At 52.5% G+C, this 19,197-nt stretch overlaps 1 protein-coding gene across 1 annotated transcript in view; it reads left to right on the plus strand.

The window, feature by feature from the left end:
• UNC13A (unc-13 homolog A) overlaps positions 1-13,927 on the plus strand; it is a 107,161-nt gene extending 93,234 nt beyond the window's left edge. Inside the window, exons 37-39 of the mRNA XM_031659771.1 lie at positions 4,064-4,156; positions 5,817-5,976; positions 8,935-13,927. Of these exons, the coding sequence (XP_031515631.1) occupies positions 4,064-4,156; positions 5,817-5,976; positions 8,935-9,235 (554 nt within the window). The 3' untranslated portion in view covers positions 9,236-13,927. The remainder of the gene's footprint in view (positions 1-4,063; positions 4,157-5,816; positions 5,977-8,934) is intronic.
• Positions 13,928-19,197: the final 5,270 nt, after the last annotated feature.

Consider the following 19,197-nt stretch of genomic DNA (forward strand, 5'->3'; position numbering starts at 1 on the left):
AGGCCGGTCTTGAAATCCAGACCTCAGGTGATCTGCCCACCTCAGCCTCCCAAAGTGCTGGGATTACAGGTGTGAGCCACCACGCCTGGCCATTATTATTGTTCTCATTAATATATTTGATGTCACATTTCCTAGCATAGAAAACAGTGAACACTTATCAGGCTCTAACGCTGAGCAGGACCTTGCGCCAGGCATTTCTTGAAGAATCTATGCTTGGTTTTGTTGTTGTTGTTGTTTGAGACAGAGTCTCACTCTGTCACCCAGGCTGGAATGCAGTGGCGAAATCTCAGCTCACTGCAACCTCTGTTCGCCTCCTGGGTTCAAGCGATTCTTGTGCCTCAGCCTCCTGAGTAGCTGGGATGACAGGCCTGCACCACCACACCTGGCTAATTTTTGTATTTTTAGTAGAGACGGGGTTTCGCCATGTTGGCCAGGCTGGTCTTGAACTCCTGGCCTCAAGTGGTCCACCTGCCTTGGCCTCGGCCTCCCAAAGTGCTAGGATGACAGGTGTAATCTCAGCACCTGACCAGTTTGTTTTCAATTTGAGGCAGGTGCTGTCACCCGGGCTGGAGTGCAATGATGAAATCTCAGCTCACTGCAGCCTCCACCTCCTGGGCTATGTTGCCCAGGCTGGTGTCAAACTTCTGGCCTCAAATGATCCTCCCACCTCGGCCTCCCAAAGTGCTGGGATTACAGGCATGAGCCTCCGTGCCTAGCCTTCTTGGGGAATCTGAAACAGATTTCTTTAACTGCCCCACGAGCGGTCCATCATTCCACAGACGAGATGCTGAGAATCAAAGGAGATTCAACCACTTGTCCGAGGAACCTTCACCTGCAGGAGTCCTGGGACTTTGGGAGTGGGGAGTGGGGAGTGGGGCTGGAAGAAGCACTGAGAGGCCCAGGACAGACCCTTCCTCACGGAGCCAGCAAAGCATGGGATGGGGGCACCCAGCACTGCCCCCCTCCCCCCTTCTTACTAGCTTTGGCCTTGGTCTGACCCCTCACCCAACCTACCACTGTCCAATTCCCCCCGGCACCCCAGTCTGGCCCGGATTGAGCTTGCTATGAAGCATCGGCCTGGGGGAGGGCAGGGCGGCTGAGCATGTGACTGGTGGCGTGGGGCGGGGGTGGAATGGGAGCCTGAGGCAACAAGGAAGGCGGCCTGGGGTGGGCAGCAAAGACCGGGGCCACATACCCCAGTCCTGGGGTGATGGGGGTTTCCAGGCCCCTGTGCTTCCCAACCCTCAGTCACTTCCTGTCCAGCGCGAGGTAACCCAATCAGCCTTGGACTGACCCAACTTCCCGCCCTCACCTCTGACTTTCCCCTTCTTCTCCCCGTGCATGGGGCGGTCCAGGAGTGGGGAGCTGCCTGGTAGGGGCTGGGGAGGGGCTGGTGGAGGTGCTGGCGGTCACAGGTCCACAGGCCCCACAGGATGCCCTTTTGAGTCACGGAAGGCGGGACTGGGCGAGATTCTTACAGGCTGTCGCATCCATGATCCCCATTGGAACCATGGAGGATACGTGTGACCCCACACAGAAGCCCACCACACCACGATTCAAGCAGACAAGGGAACTTGTTGACTCCAGAACGGAAAAATTAGGGGTTGAGGCCGGGCGCGGTGGCTCATGCCTGTAATCCCAGCACTTTGGGAGGCTGAGTTGGGTGGATCACTTGAAGTCAGGAGTTTGAGACCAGCCTGGCCAACATGGTGAAACCCCATCTCTACTAAAAATATAAAAATTAGCCAGGCGTGTGGGTGGATGCCTGTAATCCCAGCTACTCAGGAGGCTGAGGCAGGAGAATTGCTTTACCTGGGAGGCGGAGGTTGCAATGAGCCAAGATTACGTCATTGCACTCCAGCCTGGGGACAGTGCAAGACTCCGTCTCAAAAACAAAAAAGAAGGCCGGGTGCGGTGGTTCACGCCTGTAATCCCAGCACTTTGGGAGGCTGAGGCAGGAGGATCACCAGGTCAAGAGATCGAGACCATCCTGGCCAAAATGGTGAAACCCCGTCTCCACAAAAAAATACAAAAAACTAGCCGGGTGAGGTGGCAGGCGCCTGTAGTCCCAGCTACTCGGGAGGCTGAGGCAGGAGAATGGCGTAAACCCAGAAGGCGGAGCTTACAGTGAGCTGAGATCCGGCCACTGCACTCCAGCCTGGGCGACAGAGCGAGACTCCATCTCAAAAAAAAAAAAAAAAGGAAGAAAAGAAACTTAAGATTCTGCACTAGAAGGGAAATACGGGTAAGGAAAATAAAATATGCTCCTACTAGCTGTCACATCAGGAGGGATGAGGATTCTGAGCCAGGTGATGCAATGAGGTGACCTGTGGGGCTGGATCAGAGTTAACAAGGGCAAGAATGGGGTGAGTGGGGAGAGGTAATAGTAACCTACTGGAAAGGGCCACTATTGGAAGGAGTGTTGTAGATCGCAAAAACCACTTTGATTATTTCAGAGTGAGGTGGGAGCCATGGAAGAGTTTGTTTTTGCTTTGTTTTGTTTCCTTTTTATAGTCTTACTGTGTCACCCAGGCTCAAGTGCAGTGGCGGGATCATAGCTCACTGCAGCCTTAACCTACTGGGATGGGATTAGGCGATCCTCCTGCCTCAGCCTCCCAAGTAGCTGGGACTACAGGTGCACGCATCACCACGCCTGGCTAATTTTCTTTTCTCTCTCTTTTTTTTTTTGAGACAGGGTCTCTCTCTGTCACCCAGGCTGTAGTGCAGTGGTTCAATCTCGGCTCACTGCAACCTCTGCCTCCCAGGTTCAAGTGATTCTCCTGTCTGAGCTTTCCAAGTAGCTGGGATTACAGGCGTGCACTACCACGCCCGGCTGATTTTTGTATTTTTAGTAGAGACAGGGTTTCACCATGTTGGCCAGCCTGGGCTCGAACTCTTGAACTCAAGTTATCTGCCCACCTTGGCCTCCCAAAATGCTGGGATTACAGGCATGAGCCCTCCAAAGTACTGGGGTTACGGCATGAGCCACCACTGCCCAACCCACGGAAGAGTTTTGAGCAGAGGAGGAACATGATCTGACTTTTAAATTTTATTTATGTATTTATTTTTTAATTTTCTGAGACAGGGTCTCACTCTGTCACCCAGGTTGAAGTGCAGTGGTGCGATCTCATCTCACTGCAGCCTGGACACCTCTGAGCTCAAGCGTCCCTCCCACCTCAGCTACCAGAGTAGCTGGGGCTACAAGCACGCGCCACCATGGCCACTAATTTTTGTATTTATTGTAGAGATGGGGTTTTGCCGTGTTGCCCAGGCTAGTCTCAAACTCCTGGGCTCAAGGGAGCCTCCTGCCTCACTCTCCCAAAATGCCGGATTACAGCAGTGAGCCACCGTGCCCTGCCGACAAGCTCTGACTTAATACGATTTTTCTGGCTGGTATATTGAGAGTCGATGAAAGAATGGAAGGAGGGAGACCAGTAAGGAGGCTAATGCGATAGTCCAGGCATGGGATGCTGGGGGCAGGTGTAGGATACAGGTAAAAGACATATGGATGTATTTTGAAGGTAGAGCTGGCAGGATTTTCCAGTTTATGGGCACCTAGGGAAGAAGTGAAGACAAAGAAGAGAGTCAAAGATTGAGGTGCAGGGTTAGTTTGAGGACCCACAGAGGAGAAAATGACAAAAGGGGGTTGGAAGGAGTGACAACTATGTAGGATGAGAATCTGGAGTTGGTGACGTTGTTGCAGCCAAGAGGACAAACAGCCACAGGAGGCCAGGGTTCCAGATGTTGCCAAGATGTAGTGTAACGCGAAGACTGAATTTTGACAACATGGCAGTCAATGGAATAAGAAAAAAGAAAAGAATTGCATTAGGCTCAGAGAGGTTAAGCGATCTACCCAAGATCACACAGCAAGGCAGTAAAAGGCCAGAACCCAGGATTCTTGGCTTCCCAAGAGCACCTCCTATCCCGGCCCCCCTCAGTGCCTCCCTATCAGGGCTGATGACCTGGTGCCGCCAGCACGGGTGGGTGGGAGGCCGTCAAGGTCCCTCCTGGTGGGTGGGAAAGAACAGAGCTCATGCTGACCATCCTCCCCTGCCCTGCCCAGGCTTGGGTGTAGAAGACCCTGTGGGTGAAGTCTCCGTCCACGTTGAGCTGTTTACTCATCCAGGAACTGGGGAACACAAGGTCACAGTGAAAGGTGAGTGGTCTGAGGTGGGAGGGACTTGCTAGGTTCTAAAACAGAAATCAAATTCAAACTGGCTTAAGCAATACCCTTTTTTGTTGTTGTTGTTTAATGGTCCATGAAATGGAAATGTCCAGAGGTCACCACCTTCAGGCATGGCTGGATCCAGCAGTGTAAACAGTGTTATAAGACTGAATCCCACTTTCTCCATCTCTCAGCCCTGCTTTCCTTTTCTTGTCTTTTGTTGACTAGAACACAGATTGGGTTGTTTTTGACATGGCTTAAATAAGACAGAATTAGGCCAGGTGTGTGGTGGCTCAGGCCTGGAATCCCAGCACTTTGAGAGGCCGAAGCTGGCGGATCACTTCTGGCCAGGAGTTCGAGACCAGCCTGGCCAACGTGGTGAAACCCTGTCTCTACTAAAAATTCAAAAAGTAGCGGGGTGTGGTGGTGTGCGCCTGTAATCCCAGCTACTCAGGAGGCTGAGGTGGGAAGATCGCTTGAACCCGGGAGGTGGAGGTTGCAGTGAGCTGAGATCGCGCCACTGCACTCCAGCCTGGGTGACAGAGTGAGACTCCATGTAAACAAATGAACAAAAATGATAGAATTAGTTTTCCTCTAGGGTAACAGTCTAAGAGCAACCAGCCTCAAGCTGAACGGCTTCGCGGTGCTGGTGATCTGTGCTGCTGACATCTTTTGTTGCATTTTCATCCTTAATGTGTTGTTGTTGTTTGTTTGTTTTAGAGGCCAGAGTCTCACTCTGTTGCCCAGGTTGGAGTGCTGTGGTGCAATTATAGCACACTGCAGCCTCAAACTCCTGGGCTCTAGCAATCCTCCTGCCTCCGCTTCTGGAGTCGCTGGGATTGCAGGCATGCAGCATCACACCTGGCTACTTTTTAAATTATATTTTTGTAGAGATGGGGTCTCACTCTGGTATCCAGGCTGGTCTCAAACTCCTGGCCTCAAGCAATCCTTCCGCATGGGCCTCCCAAAGTGCTGGGATTGCAGACGTGAGCCACCACACCTGGATTCAAATGTGTTTTTCCTCCACTGTAGGCTCATAAAGAGTTCAGCCCCCACAAGCACTGCAGACTGCGGCTAGAGGAAGGGGAAAGTTTAGGGTTCACTCCCTGCCTTTTAAACTACAGTGGAGAAGTAGTACACATGATTTTTTTCTCTCATCTCATTGGCCAAAACATAGTCATATGACCACACTTAGCTACATGGGAATGCTGGGAAATGTAGTCTTTATTTCAGACATGGTTTTTGGCGGGCGCAGGAGTTGTTTTTGTTTTGTTTTTATTTTTATTTTTTTAGACAGGATCTCGCTTTGTCACACAGGCTGGAGTGCAGTGGCACAATCTCAGCTCACTGCAACCTCCGCTTCCCAGGCTCAAGCAATCCTCCTGCCTTAGCCCCACAAGTATGTGGGACTACAGGCATATGCCACCACACCCAGCTAATTTTTGTATTTTTCGTAGAGACAGGGTTTCACCATGTTGCCCAGGCTGGTCTCAAACTCCTGGACTCAAGCGATCCACCTGCCTCCTGAAGTGCTGGGATTACAAGCATGAGCCACTGCGCCCAGCCTTGGGGCAGGTTTTCAGAGCCACAAACATTTACTTTTTCCAACTGGGAGAACCTGACCTGTCTTACCCTCTACCTCCCCCAACAGTGGTGGCTGCCAATGACCTCAAGTGGCAGACTTCTGGCATCTTCCGGCCATTCATCGAGGTCAACATCATTGGGCCCCAGCTCAGCGACAAGAAACGCAAGTTTGCGACCAAATCCAAGAACAATAGCTGGGCTCCCAAGTACAATGAGAGCTTCCAGTTGTGAGTTTGGGATGCTGCGAAGAGCATGGGGGCAAGGGCGGGGGCATCCGCGAGGTGAACCCCAAAGCCAGCTAGGCAGGAGGGATCTGGGATCTGGGCCCGAGAATGGGAGAGGCCACATTCTAGGTGCGGGTGCTGGAAAGGGAGACACCTTAGTAGTGCAGGAATGGCATCAGGGAGGGGACACGAGGATGGAGGTCACCTTTGGGAGCAGGCAGATCCCAGGGGAGGCAATGAGTAGAGTGCAGTAACTTCGTGATGAAGACTTGTGGAGGGGAGGGAAAGTCTGGGTAGGAAGTGCATGTTGGGCAGGGCCATTGCTGGGGCTGGAGACTCTGTCTGGTGAAGGAATGAGGGTGGCAGTGATGAGGCTTATGAGTGGGGGGCTGAGGGACCTGGGGACAGGACCGAGGTCGCATGGGGGTGGGGACTACTGGAGTCCACATTGAGCCTTGTCAGGACCGTCGGGGCAGCCCATCTGGAGGAGTCGGCTCTGGGGACAGGAGTGGAGTGTGGATGGATCCCAGGCATGGGGGTGGGGTCACACTGGATGGAGGTTCTCGGAGTTGGGAGTGGGCCTAGGCTGCGGGTATCAGGATAGGGTCTAGAGGATGCTGATGATGTGGAGAGCATAAAAATGTCTGCTCTGGCCTGGTGTGGTGGCTCACGCCTGTCATCCCAGCACTCTGGGAGGCCAAGGCAGACAGATCACCTGAGGTCAGGAATTCAAGACCAGCCTGACCAACATGGTGAAACCCCGTCTCTACTAAAAACGCACAAAAAAATTAGCCAGGTGTGGTGGCGCACGCCTGTGATCCCAGCTACTCAGGACGCTGAGGCAGAAGAATCGCTTGAACCCGGGAGGTTGCAGTGAGCCAAGATCGAGCCATTGCACTCCAGCCTGGGCAACAAAAGTGAAATTCCATCTCAAAAAAAAAAAAAGTCTGCTCTGCCCGAGCATGGTGGCTGACGCCTGTAATCTCAACACTTTGGGAAGCCAACTTGGGCAGATCACTTGAGGCCAGGAGTTCGAGACCAGCCTGGCCAGCGTGGTGAAACTACATCTCTATTAAAAATATAAAATATTAGCTGGGTGTTGTGGTGGGCGCCTGTAATCCTAGCTACTCGGGAGGCTGAGACAGGAGAATCATTTGAACCCAGGAGGTGGAGGTTGCAATGACCCCAGATGGCGCCATTGCACTCCAGCCTGGGCTACAGAGCGAGACTCAAAAAAAATTAAAAATACAGAAATTAGCCGGGTGTGGTGGCAGGCGCTGGTAATCCCAGCTACTCCAGAGGGTGAGGAGTATGAGAATCGCTTGAACCCAGGAGACACAGGTTGCAGTGAGCCATGATTGTGCCATGGCACTCCAGCCTGGGCGACAGAGCAAGAAGACTGTCTCAAAAAAAAAGTCTGTTCACGGGGGTAGATGGTGGTGGTTAGCAGAGGTAAAGTTGGGGTCATGTGGGCTGGATCCTTGGGTCAAGTGTCAGCCTCATAGAGCACTGGGGCAGGGCAATGTTGGATGTTCTTGGGGGACAAAAGTACAGACAAAAGTAGTCCCAGCTACCTGGGAGGCTGGGGCAGGAATATCGCTTGAGCTCAGGAGTTTAAGGCTGTAATGAGCTATGATTGTGCCACTGTACTCCAGCCTGGGTGACCGACATAGCGAGACCCTGTCTTTAAAAAACCAAAAATCTATGGGCCAGGCACGGTTGCTGACGCTTGTAATCCTAGCACTTTGGGAGGCCAAGGCAGTGGATCACCTGAGGTCAGGAGTTCGAGACCAGCCTGGCCAACATGGTGAGACCCCCCCCATCTCTACTAAAAATACAAAAAATCAGCCGGGTGTGGTGGTGCATGCCTGTAATCCCAGCTACTAGGGAGGCTGAGGCAGAAGAATCGTTTGAACCCGGGAGGCAAAGGCTGCAGTGAGCCGAGATTGTGCCACTGCACTCCAGCCTGGGTGACAGGGGAAGACGCCTGCTCAAAAAATAAATAAATGTAATAAAATAAAATAAATACATAAAAATGCACAGAGGTAACAGTAAATCAGAGCTGGTTAGCTGGTATCATCTAGGGGGGCTGGGAGCTCTTATGGGACAAGATTGAAGCCAGTTCCAGGTCATGTCAGCACAGGGCGCTTGGTCAGAAGGTTTTGGGGCGATTGGCCCCCTTAGGGAATACTCAGGAGGAGAAGCATGGTCTAGTGGGAGGTCAGATGTCAGCCAGGGTGGGCCGGAGTACTTCAGGGATAGAGGTGCAACCTGGGAGGGGGACAAGAGGGAGCAGCTGGGCGGCGTGGCCCTGTAGGAGGGGCTCTTATCCAGCCGGCGTCAGGGCAGGTCACTGGGACTGCTTAGGAGCAGGAGCACAGGTGAGGGGCATGCGGGCGGTGGTGTCACCCATGGTGAGGCACCAGGGCAGGCTCATGTCTGGAGGGCATCTTGGAAGTAAGAGGGGTGGGCTGGGGGTGTGGGGGGCTGGGGAAAGGGCCACGTCGTGGGTCTAGAGGAGAGCCTGGTTAAAGAGCTTCTGGATGGGACATTAGGGGCGGGGCCGTGCGGGCAGCAGTTCAGCCGGCAGAGGGCACAGGCGCGGGTATCTCAGGGTGCGGCCATGGCCTTGCGGGGCGGTGTCTGAGGAAAGGGTTAGAGGGGCGGGAGCTGGAGTAAAACTATGCGGTCATTTTTCCGTGGGTGGAAAAACGGGACAAACAGGCGTGGGTATGGCCCAGCTCGAGATCAGCTGTTGTGGGCATGGCCAAGCGCAGGGTTGTAGGGCACGTAACGGGGCAGGGGCGGGGCTAGCGTAGCGTGGGAGGTGACAGGTGTGGGTACCCCGGGGTCGTCCTCCCGGGCGTGGTCCTCCCGGGCGTGGGCGTGGCCAGTAAATGCGGTGGGGGCGGGGCATCACTGTGGGTGTGGCCTGACTCTCGTTCCCCCCGCCCCCCGCAGTACGCTGAGCGCCGACGCGGGCCCCGAGTGCTACGAGCTGCAGGTGTGCGTCAAGGACTACTGCTTCGCGCGCGAGGACCGCACGGTGGGGCTGGCCGTGCTGCAGCTGCGCGAGCTGGCCCAGCGCGGGAGCGCGGCATGCTGGCTGCCGCTAGGCCGTCGCATCCACATGGACGACACCGGCCTCACGGTCCTGCGAATCCTCTCGCAGCGCAGCAACGACGAGGTGGCCAAGGAGTTCGTGAAACTCAAGTCGGACACGCGCTCAGCCGAGGAGGGTGGTGCCGCGCCTGCGCCTTAGCGCGGGGCGGGCGGCCGAGCGGCACTGCGCCTGCGCGGAGGGCGCTGGGCGGGGAGGGGCTTGCGTCTCGGTGGGACCTCCCCAGGGGCGGGGCTCGGGAGACTACACGCCGAGGGTGGGCTGCGCCTACGCCCTTGACTGAGCTCTCCCTTTTGGAGAATTAGGAATGGAGGATGCCCCGCCCTCTCGGGAGGCCACGCCCAAGGGCGCGATGAAGGAAGAAGCCACATCCCCAACTTGAGGCCACGCCCCCAGCATCTAGGGGGCATTTTGAGCTGGGATGGGGGAAACCTCGTCCCCATGGAGGAGGCCACATCCCGGGGCTCCGGTACTGGGAGGCACAGCCTCCTGTCCCCTGGAAAAGCCATAAGACGGGACCCAGACCCCTGGGACCCCAGACCAATTGCCAAGTATGGAAATCTCAGCTCCCTCAAGGAGGGGCCCTGGGCAAGGGATAGAGCTCCCTGGAGGGCCCCTCTACGTGATCTGGGGACTGGAGGGACCAGGATTCTGGTTGGAGGGCCCCGGAATACCGGAGTCCCTTTAGATGTTTGTGCAAAAAATAAATGGGGGGAGGGGGGAGGATGGGATTTCAAAAGCACATGCGCCCTTGGGCGCCCAAACCCTGGGGGCCGAGGGGACGGCTCTGGGGCACCCACGCTGCCCCTACTTCCCTTTGGGAGTTTGCCTCTCCCTCTCCCCCTACAAACCCAGTCCTCATATCATAGATTTCAACACACCCATTTGACAGATGGCAAAACTGAGGCTCAAAGAGCTGCTTGAGACTTGGCCGAGGTTCCAGGTGCCATACCCTCTATTCCTCTCCCTTAGGCCTGTGTGTGCCCCATGAAAGGGTGGGCTGAGATCGGGATGACCTGACACAGCTCCCTATTGCTGCTAATTCCCCCTCGGGGGCCTCCTCCAAGGGGTGGGAGTTCCAGGCCAAGACCCCTACTTTGCCTTTCCTTCTCCGGCTGCCAAGCAAGACCCCTGCCCTCAGCCCTTTCTCCTGGCACTCCATGGGGGATGCCATGAGGACCTCCCACCACAAAAGAGAATTTGGGATCCCCTGGTCCCAGGTTTCTCCACCCCTTCTTCCTTTCCCAGAATTTTCCAAATAGGAAAGAACAGAAAGAGACCAGAAACTCTAGGGGGGAGAGAGAGAATGAGAGAGAGAGAGAGAGAGAGAGAGAGAAACCCAAACACAGTGAGAGCTTAGTCTCCAAGATCCTATTTATTGATTCAAACACCCAAGCCACAGGATACCTCAGATGGCCCTCTAGCCTGCTGGAAGCTCTTTCTCCAGTAAGCAAAGTTGCAGTGACTTGGCTGCAGTTAACCTTGTGCACACAGGACCTTAGGGGAAAGTTCAGTGTGGACCATGTTTGCTCTGGGATCTGCTTTTCCTCGTGCTTGTATGGCACGCCTTTTTCTGCTGGATTGAGAAAGACAAGATTTTGCTGTGCTAGGGAGAAATGAAAACGGGGTGAGATGAGTAGCTGGGTTCCTGGAGGATGGAACATCAGATGGGGAGGCTTTCTGAGGTGAAGAATGAGAGGGAACCACTTACTAGAGAGAAAAGAGCTCCAGGCCTGGGAACAGCATGTGCGAAGGCCAGGAGAGGAGAACTGTTGAAATAAGGAGAAAGGTGGCACAGCTGGAGCTGAGCCAGCAAGGGGGATCATGAGGAGCCTTGCGGTTGGGGAGATCTGCAGAAGCATCAGACCAGGCAGGACCTTGTACGCTGTCCTGAGGAGTTTCACTTTTATTCTAAGACAGTCGGGGAGCTCCAGGAGATGTTTAAGCTGGGGAGAGATTGGATTCCAGCCTGCAGAAGCTGTTTTGTGAAGACTAAAACCAGTGAGGAGGGGTGGGGGTGCTTTGGAGACACTGAAATGGATTATTGGAAAGATTCTGAAGGCTGTATTGAAAAGACACCTATAACTGTGGACGTGGCTATAATCCCAGCATTTTGGGGAGGCTGAGGCTGGTGGATCACTTAAGGTCAGGAGTTTGAGACCAGCCTGGCCAACGTGGTGAAACCCCGTCTCCGCTAAAAATACAAAAATTAGCTGGGTGTGGTGGTGCATGCCTGTAATCCCAGCTACACAGGAGACTGAGGTGGGAGAATTGCTTGAACCCTGGAGGCAGAGGTTGCAGTGAGCCAAGATCACACCACGGCACTCCAGCATGGGTAACAGACCAATACTCCGTTCCCTCCCCTCTACCCCCCCCCCAAAAAAAAAATCCTGCGCTTAGATGAGCTCCATGGCTGCTGAGTACAGTTGTCCCAGTTGCACACTGCCCAAGGGTTTGGCATCGCTAAGAAGGCCACGTGCAAATCCTAGACATTGAGTGTTGTATGTTTATGACCTTGGTGTCCCAACATGTGAATGGCCCAAGTGTCTGGAAGAAGTGGCGCCACTTTCTAATTTGCTTGAAGGTGTTGCGTGTCCCCTAAATTCAGACAGATGCAGGTAACTGGAGGTTCTGAACCAAAGGCTAAAATGCAAATTCTCATAAAGCATTGGGAAGCTGTAGCCAGGGATAAGCTTATGTGACTGTTATATGGGCTGAGGAGCAGATGTGAATTTCGGACCATGCCATGCCTGAGGGTGGGGGTCGGATGGATGGATGATTCAGGGTTGTAACCCGTAGAGCCCAAAGGGGAAGTGATCTGTGACCTGTGGTGAGGGTGACCTGGAACATTTTTGGATGGCTGGAAAGGGGGAAATTGAGGTGCCTGAGATAGTCAGGATATTTCCCAAAAGATTCCTTAGGAGTCTTTCTGGTCAAGACGTGTGTGTGTGTGTGTGTGTGTGTGTAGGGTTCCCCAAGAATGGCTCAGGCATGTGAAGGAAACAAGCTTCAGGGAATATTTGTTGAATGAGTTTTCCTGCCTCCCAGGCTAGAACTGTTTTTGCAATTTCCACCCTCTTTTCTTTCCCTCCCAGAGAACTCCTATTCATCCTTTGAAACCCATCATGAAAATCCCTCTTGGAAAAAACCCTCCTTCCTTCCCCTCAGGACTTTCCCAGCCTCCATCCCTCCTCCAGTCCAGCCTGATGCCATGGGACTGGGGTTTCTCTCTTCAGCTCTGTTTCTCCCAGACTGGGGTCTGAGGCCTCTCAGGACCCCCAACTTTACCTAGCACAGGTTGGGCACAGGTGAATGGCAGGGAGTCTGTGCCTAGTGGAATTATGTGTTGGGGCAGTGTCAGTGCGAGAATACACATCCGCATGCGTATCTGTCCATGTCTGTCCATACCAACCTTCCCCTTCCACACGGACCTGGGCACATAGGAGGTGTCTGAGCCCAACACATGGGACAGAGAGTGGACACGGCTGAGACACGGACAGAGACAAGACAAGGAGTCCAGGTGGCTGAAAGCCTTTTGAAATCAGGAGGTTCCTGGATTGGCAGAACAAAGCCCAGAGAGGAGCAGGGCTTTCCCCAACGCCACCCAGCAAGTGGCCACAGAGCCCAGCCTTGGATGACACCTCCAGGATTCTGAACCCTGGACCTCACTTTATGCAAGGAGCTGGCCGCAGATTTCCATGAATCAGGGAAACAGCACAAGAGGGTTGGCCTGTGGCAGGGCAGGGATTAAAGGGGTAACATTGAGGGATGCCTCAGAGTCCAAGTCCCCTGACCAAGAGGAATAGAGAAAGAGTAGAAAGCACAGAGAGGGTGAGATCATGCCCTGATGAGAACGGAGAGAGACATAGAGGTGGAAATATACAGAGAAAGAGAAATGCAGAGACCAGGGCAGGGGGTGTCGGGGGAAGTAAAGAGGGTGTCCCGAAGAAAGAAGGCTCTGTCCATTGTCACCAGTCTGTCCTTGAATGATTTGCATAAAATGAGGAGGTGCCTGTCCATGCCCCCAATTCCTCTCTCAGGCGCCAGAGCCTGAGACCTCACCATGCCCCCATCAGAGATGCAAAAAACTAAACACCCAACTAGAAATCCTTGGGACCTCTCTCGGCTGGGATCTTAGAGCCTTTCTGTCCCCGACCTCTACCCCATGTGCTGTCGATTTTGCAGATGGGGACAACCTGGGGCCTCCCGGAACTCTGCCACCCTGGGGAAGTTGGGGGGAGGGCGCTGGTCCCGGATCACAACCCCGTCTGCTCCCCAGAATCCTTTCCTAAGAATCGTTGAGGACCAAAGTTGTCTTTGCTGACACGTGTTGCTTTTCTCTTTGCCTTTTATTGTTTTAGAGAAAAATCAAGTTGACTGTGTCAAGTAACACCCCACCCCCTTACCCCCGTCCAGCCATAGTGGCTCTCTGGAGACACAGGTCACAGGCGGAGGGTCCCCTGATCATCCCTGACCACACAGCCAGGGGTGTTTGACCCCTGTCCACCCCTGTCTTGTGCTCCCTCAGACCCCCACAAACCGGCCAAGCAGTCCGGGGACGCTTCCCCTCCACACAACTTCTCTTAGCATGTGATTGCAGATGTGAAATCAAAGCGTTGTTTGTTTTTTGTTTTGTTTTGATTCCACCCCGTCGGTCTGGTGTCTGCACAGACGCCTTCATTTCTCTGTAAATATGTGACTTGGAACAAATGTTTAACACAAACGAGAAGTGGTCATGAATGCATGGTGTTGAGATGTTTTGCACTATTCTGACTTTTTGGTCTCTGTAAGAATATTTTATTAACAGCAGACATTAAAAAAAGAAAAACCACATACAGCCTCTGACACGTGGTTGCCTCCTCGCATTCCTTTATCAGCAAAAACAAGCAAACAACGAAAACTCTCACCTACGTTTAGCACCTACTAGACGCAGACTCAGTAGAACACACTGCTTGCCAGTGAATGTGGCTCATCCACGACTGGAGTCATCCCCATTTTTTGTTTGTTTGTTTGTTTTTGAGACGGAGTCTCACTCTGTCGCCCAGGCTGGAGTGCAGTGGCCGGATCTCAGCTCACTGCACGCTCCGTCTCCCAGGTTCATGCCATTCTCCTGCCTCAGTCTCCCGAGTAGCTGGGACTACAGGTGCCCGCCACCATGCCCAGCTAGTTTTTTGTATGTTTTAGTAGAGACGGGGTTTCACCGTGTTAGCCAGGATGGTCTTGATCTCCTGACCTCATGATCCGCCCGTCTCGGCCTCCCAAAGTGCTGGGATTACAGGCTTGAGCCACCACACCCGGCCTGAGTCATCCCCATTTTACAGAGAAGGAAACTGAAGTACGGAGAGATGAGATCTTGCTCAGATCACACAGCCAGGAAGAGATGGAGCTGGGATTTGAACCCAGGACATTTGCAACCATTGCTCTTTTTTTTTTTTTTGAGATGGAGTCTCTGTTGCCCAGGCTGGAGTGCAGTGGCACAGTCTCGGCTCACTGCAACCTGTGCCTCCCAGATTCAAGTGATTCTCCTGCCTCAGCCCCCTGAGTAGCTGGGATTACAGGCGCTCGCCACCTTGCCTGGCTAATTTTTCTATTTTTAGTAGAGACAGGATTTCACCATGTCGGACAGGCTGGTCTCAAACTCCTAACCTCAGGTGATCCACCCCCTCAGCCTCCCAAAGTGCTGGGATTACAGGCGTGAGCCACCGCGCCTGGCGATCTGTTGCCCTTAAGGAAGTTAAGATACAAATGCTAGGAATACACGCCGTTGATTCAACCCACATCCCCATGCTTGTTTGGTTTTGTTGGTTTTTTTGGGATTTTCTTGTTTGTCTGTTTTTGAGACAGGGCCTTGCTCTGTCACTCAGGATGGAGTGCAATGTCACGATCTCAACCCCTTGCATCCTCGACCTCCCAGACTCAGGCGATCCTCCCACCTCAGTCTCCTAAGTAGTGTGTGCCACCACACCTGGCCAATTTTTGTACTTTTTGTAGAGACAGGATGTCGCCATGTTGCCCAGACTGGTCTTGAACTCCTGGCTTTAGGCTATCCTCTCGCTTCAGTCCCAAAGTGCTGGGATTACAGGCTTGAGCCACCGCGCCCGGCCGGCCATGTCTGTTTTAAATGTACCAGCTGGGAATCTCATTTAATAAACTCAAATGTGCAATGAATGAAACTCCATTTTCCAACAACTGAATTTAATTTCTGTTTTGAGTCCCCATCCCACGAGGAAGTAGAAATGGAATCTGATTCAGCCCAGTTTCCTCCGTAAATTCCGCAATTCACCTCCTAATGTCTAGGGTTATTTCTACATTTGAGTGGACAGGACGGGGACTGCGGGATCCACCACCAGGAGTGGGTTCGTTGAGTGCTTTTGGTTGCAAGTAACAGCCAACAGGACTAAAACTGGGGCCAGACAGTGGCTTACGCCAGGAGTGATCCAGCACACAGCAATCCCTCTCCTGAGGGACTTCTTCCCCTCTGAGAAACTTGCACGTGGGGGTGTGGTATCTTCTCAAAGAAGAACAACATATAGCTGGGAAAACGGGACAAACCACAGCTGTCTGCATCGTGTCCCCAGAGTCAGCCTGCTGGTCTTTGAGTGCCCCTGCTCATTTTTGCTGCGTGAGCCAGACTGCAGGGCTTAGAGACCGAGCTGTTCCTGTACCAAAGTGCATAGGCTACACGCTGTGACTGATGTGGATCTATTTGCCCCTCGCTACAAAAAGCTTCCAAGTCTTTGATCTTGTGTCCTTCAGTGTGTGGGACCCATCGTGTTACCCATAGGGCTTGGGGACTGAGGCTCAGGACGGCTTGCTGGGAAATGTAACCCCTTTGTTCCAGAAAGGTAGAAGGAGTGGAGAATGGTCATTCGGGCTTAATGCAAAGTTTCTGCAACCCAACCCAATTTCCAGACTCATTTTGGTTACGATCAACACAGGGGTCAACAAAATTTTCTGTAAAGGGTGAGCTAGTAAATAGATTTGCTGTGCGTGCCATGCTGTCTCTGTTGCAACCAACTCGGCCATTGTAGCCATGACAACATGCAAATGATGGGCGTGACTGCATGCCAATAAAGCTTTATTTAGAAAATCAAGCAGATATACTCAAACCTTTGGACATGCGTGTTCAGAACAGCACTATTCACAATAGCCAAAAGGTGGAAACAACTCAAGTGTCCACCAACAAATGAATGAATAAACATAACATGTGGTCTATTCATACAATGAATATGATTCAGCCATGAAAAGGAAGGAAGCGGCTGGGCGTGGTGGCTCACGCCTGTAATTCTAGCACTTTGGGAGGCCGAGGCGAGCGGATCACCTGAAGTCAGGAGTTCGACACTAGACTGGCCAACGTGGTAAAACCCTGTCTCTACTAAAAATACAAAATTAGCCGGGCATGGTGGCGCACACCTATAATCCCGGCTACTCTGGAGGCTGAGGCTGGAGAATCATTTGGTTTTGGTGCTCCCGCTTCCTGTCTCTATGTGTTCCCAGAAAGGGGTCCCGATCAAGACCCCAAGAGAGGGATGTTAGATCTTGTGCAAGAAAGAATTCAGGGCAAGTCCATAGAGTAAGTGAAAGCAAGTTTATTAGGAAAGTAAAGGAATAAAGAGTGGCTACTCCAGGCCTTTGAGAACCAAAGGAACCGGAGGTACATTTCCCAGCAAGCAATCTTGAGCCCCAGTCCCCAAGCCCCATGGGTAACACGATGGGTCGCACACACTGAAGGACCCAAGATCAAATCATTTGGCAGAGGTTACAGTGAGCCAAGGTTCTGCCATTGCACTCCAGCCTGGGCGAGGAGAGTGAAACTCCGTCTCAAAAAAAAAAAAAAAAAAAAAAAGGAAGGAAGCACTGATCCATGCTACAACGTGACTGAAGCCCAAAACCATGATGCTGAGTGAGAGAAGCCAGACACAAAGGCCACATAGTGTGAGATTCCATTGACATGAAATGTCCAGAACAGGCAAATCCGTAAGTCAGAGGCGTCTGAACCAGAGCAACTCCATCTTGCCTAGCAGCTCAATAAAATGAGGCTGAGACCTACTAGGCTGCATTCCCAGACAGTTAAGGCCTTCTCAGCCACAGGATGAGATGGGGGGTCGGCACAAGATAATGACCTTGCTGATAAAACAGGTTGAAGTAAAGAAGCCGGCCTGGCCGAGCACAGTGGCTCATGCCTGTAATCCCAGCACTTTGGGAGGCCGAGGCTGGCAGATCACGAGGTCAGGAGATCGAGACCATACTGGCTAACACAGTGAAACCCCATCTCTACTAAAAATACAAAAAATTAGCCGGGCGTGGTGGTGGGCACCTGTAGTCCCAGCTACTCGGGAGGCTGAGGCAGGAGAATGGCGTTAACCCAGGCAGGGGGAGCTTGCAGTGAGCCGAGATTGCGCCACTGCACTCCAGCCTGGGTAACAGGGCGAGACTCTGTCTCAAAAAAAAAAAAAAAAAAAGTCAGATGTCAGATTTGGCCCTCATCCACAGTTTGCTAATCCCTGACCTGACCCCGTTGTTCTTCAACTTTTTCCCCTGCTTCTCCTCACTTCTCTCAACCTCAGACTAAACTCCCAACTATTCTCATGCCCATCACTATCCTCCACTCTCACCTGAAACACCCCCACCCCAATCACCCTCTCATCCTAACCCCATTTGGCTCTTGACTTCTTCTCCCTCCACCAGCCAACCTGGCAGAACCTCCTGGGAACTTCAAAAAGAGGCATATTCCATTTCCTGGAGGGCGTAACACAGTTATGTCCTTGATGATCTGTCTGAGATTACATTTCATTATATAATTGATTATATTGCATGATAATTACTCTGCTCCAGGCCGGGCGCGGTGGCTCAAGCCTGTAATCCCAGCACTTTGGGAGGCCAAGACGGGCGGATCACGAGGTTGGGAGATCGAGACCATCCTGGCTAACACGGTGAAACCCCGTCTCTACTAAAAAAAATACAAAAAACTAGCCGGGCGAGGTGGCGGGCGCCTGTAGTCCCAGCTACTCGGGAGGCTGAGGCAGGAGAATGGCGTGAACCCGGGAGGCGGAGCTTGCAGTGAGCTGAGATCAGGCCACTGCACTCCAGCCTGGGCGACAGAGCGAGACTCCGTCTCAAAAAAAATAAAAAAATAAAAAAAATAAATAAAAAATAAATAATTACTCTGCTCCAAATCCTGCAATTACACGTAATGGTGACTGTGATTATGCACCCTACAGTTACACTGCCATCCCTATCATCATTGTAACATATGCTAATAAACCATTCATGGGAGGTTGACATCAGCATCTGCCCCTGTCCCACCCCATTCCAAAGCCCCAGCTACACGCATAGGTCTCCCTGCAGCTGGGCACACCCAAGGTGTCCACCCAAGTTCAAGTATGGAAAACAAAAGGGACCAGAGTCGTCTTGGTTTTCCTTCCCCTTCACTCTGGCAGCAGCCAGATGTGGAACCAGTTGGGGTTTCAGCATTCCCTTGTTCAGTGACAACCTCGGGGAGCTTTGGAAAGCCACTTCTTCAAGGTCGTCTCTGTAGAACCAGACTCAGTCCTGATCCTTTGTACCCAGAGATGGCAAACTTCAGCCCCTGGGCCAAATCTGACCCAACCCTGGTTTTTGCAAATAAAGTTTTATTGGCACACAGCCAAGCCCATTCATTTATGTATTGCCTGTGGTGGTTTTTCAGGCTGCAATGGCAGCATTGAGTCATTGTGAATTTCCTGTATCAAACCCCTTTCTGTTAAAAGACCTCAAGTGGTTTCTGTTTTCCCACCTTGATCCATGACTGATACACTGTACTATGATACGTAACTATGTATCATACGACTGATACATCCATAGAGTCAGACACAATGGCAGCCCCTCCAAAGGATACTGTAGCAGTAGGCTAAATAATGTCCCCTCAGAGATATCCATGTGTGTTGCTCAGAATCTGTGGATGTTACTTTATTTATTTGAGATGGAATTTAGCTCTTGTTGCCCAGGCTGGAGTGCAATGACGCCATCTCAGATCACTGCAAACTCTGCCTCCTGGGCGCAAGCGATTCTCCTACCTCGGCCTCCCAAGTAGCTGGGATTATAGGCGCCTGCCATCATGCCCA

This window comes from Papio anubis, chromosome 20, assembly GCF_008728515.1.
Source record: "Papio anubis isolate 15944 chromosome 20, Panubis1.0, whole genome shotgun sequence".
Lineage (NCBI taxonomy): Eukaryota > Metazoa > Chordata > Mammalia > Primates > Cercopithecidae > Papio > Papio anubis.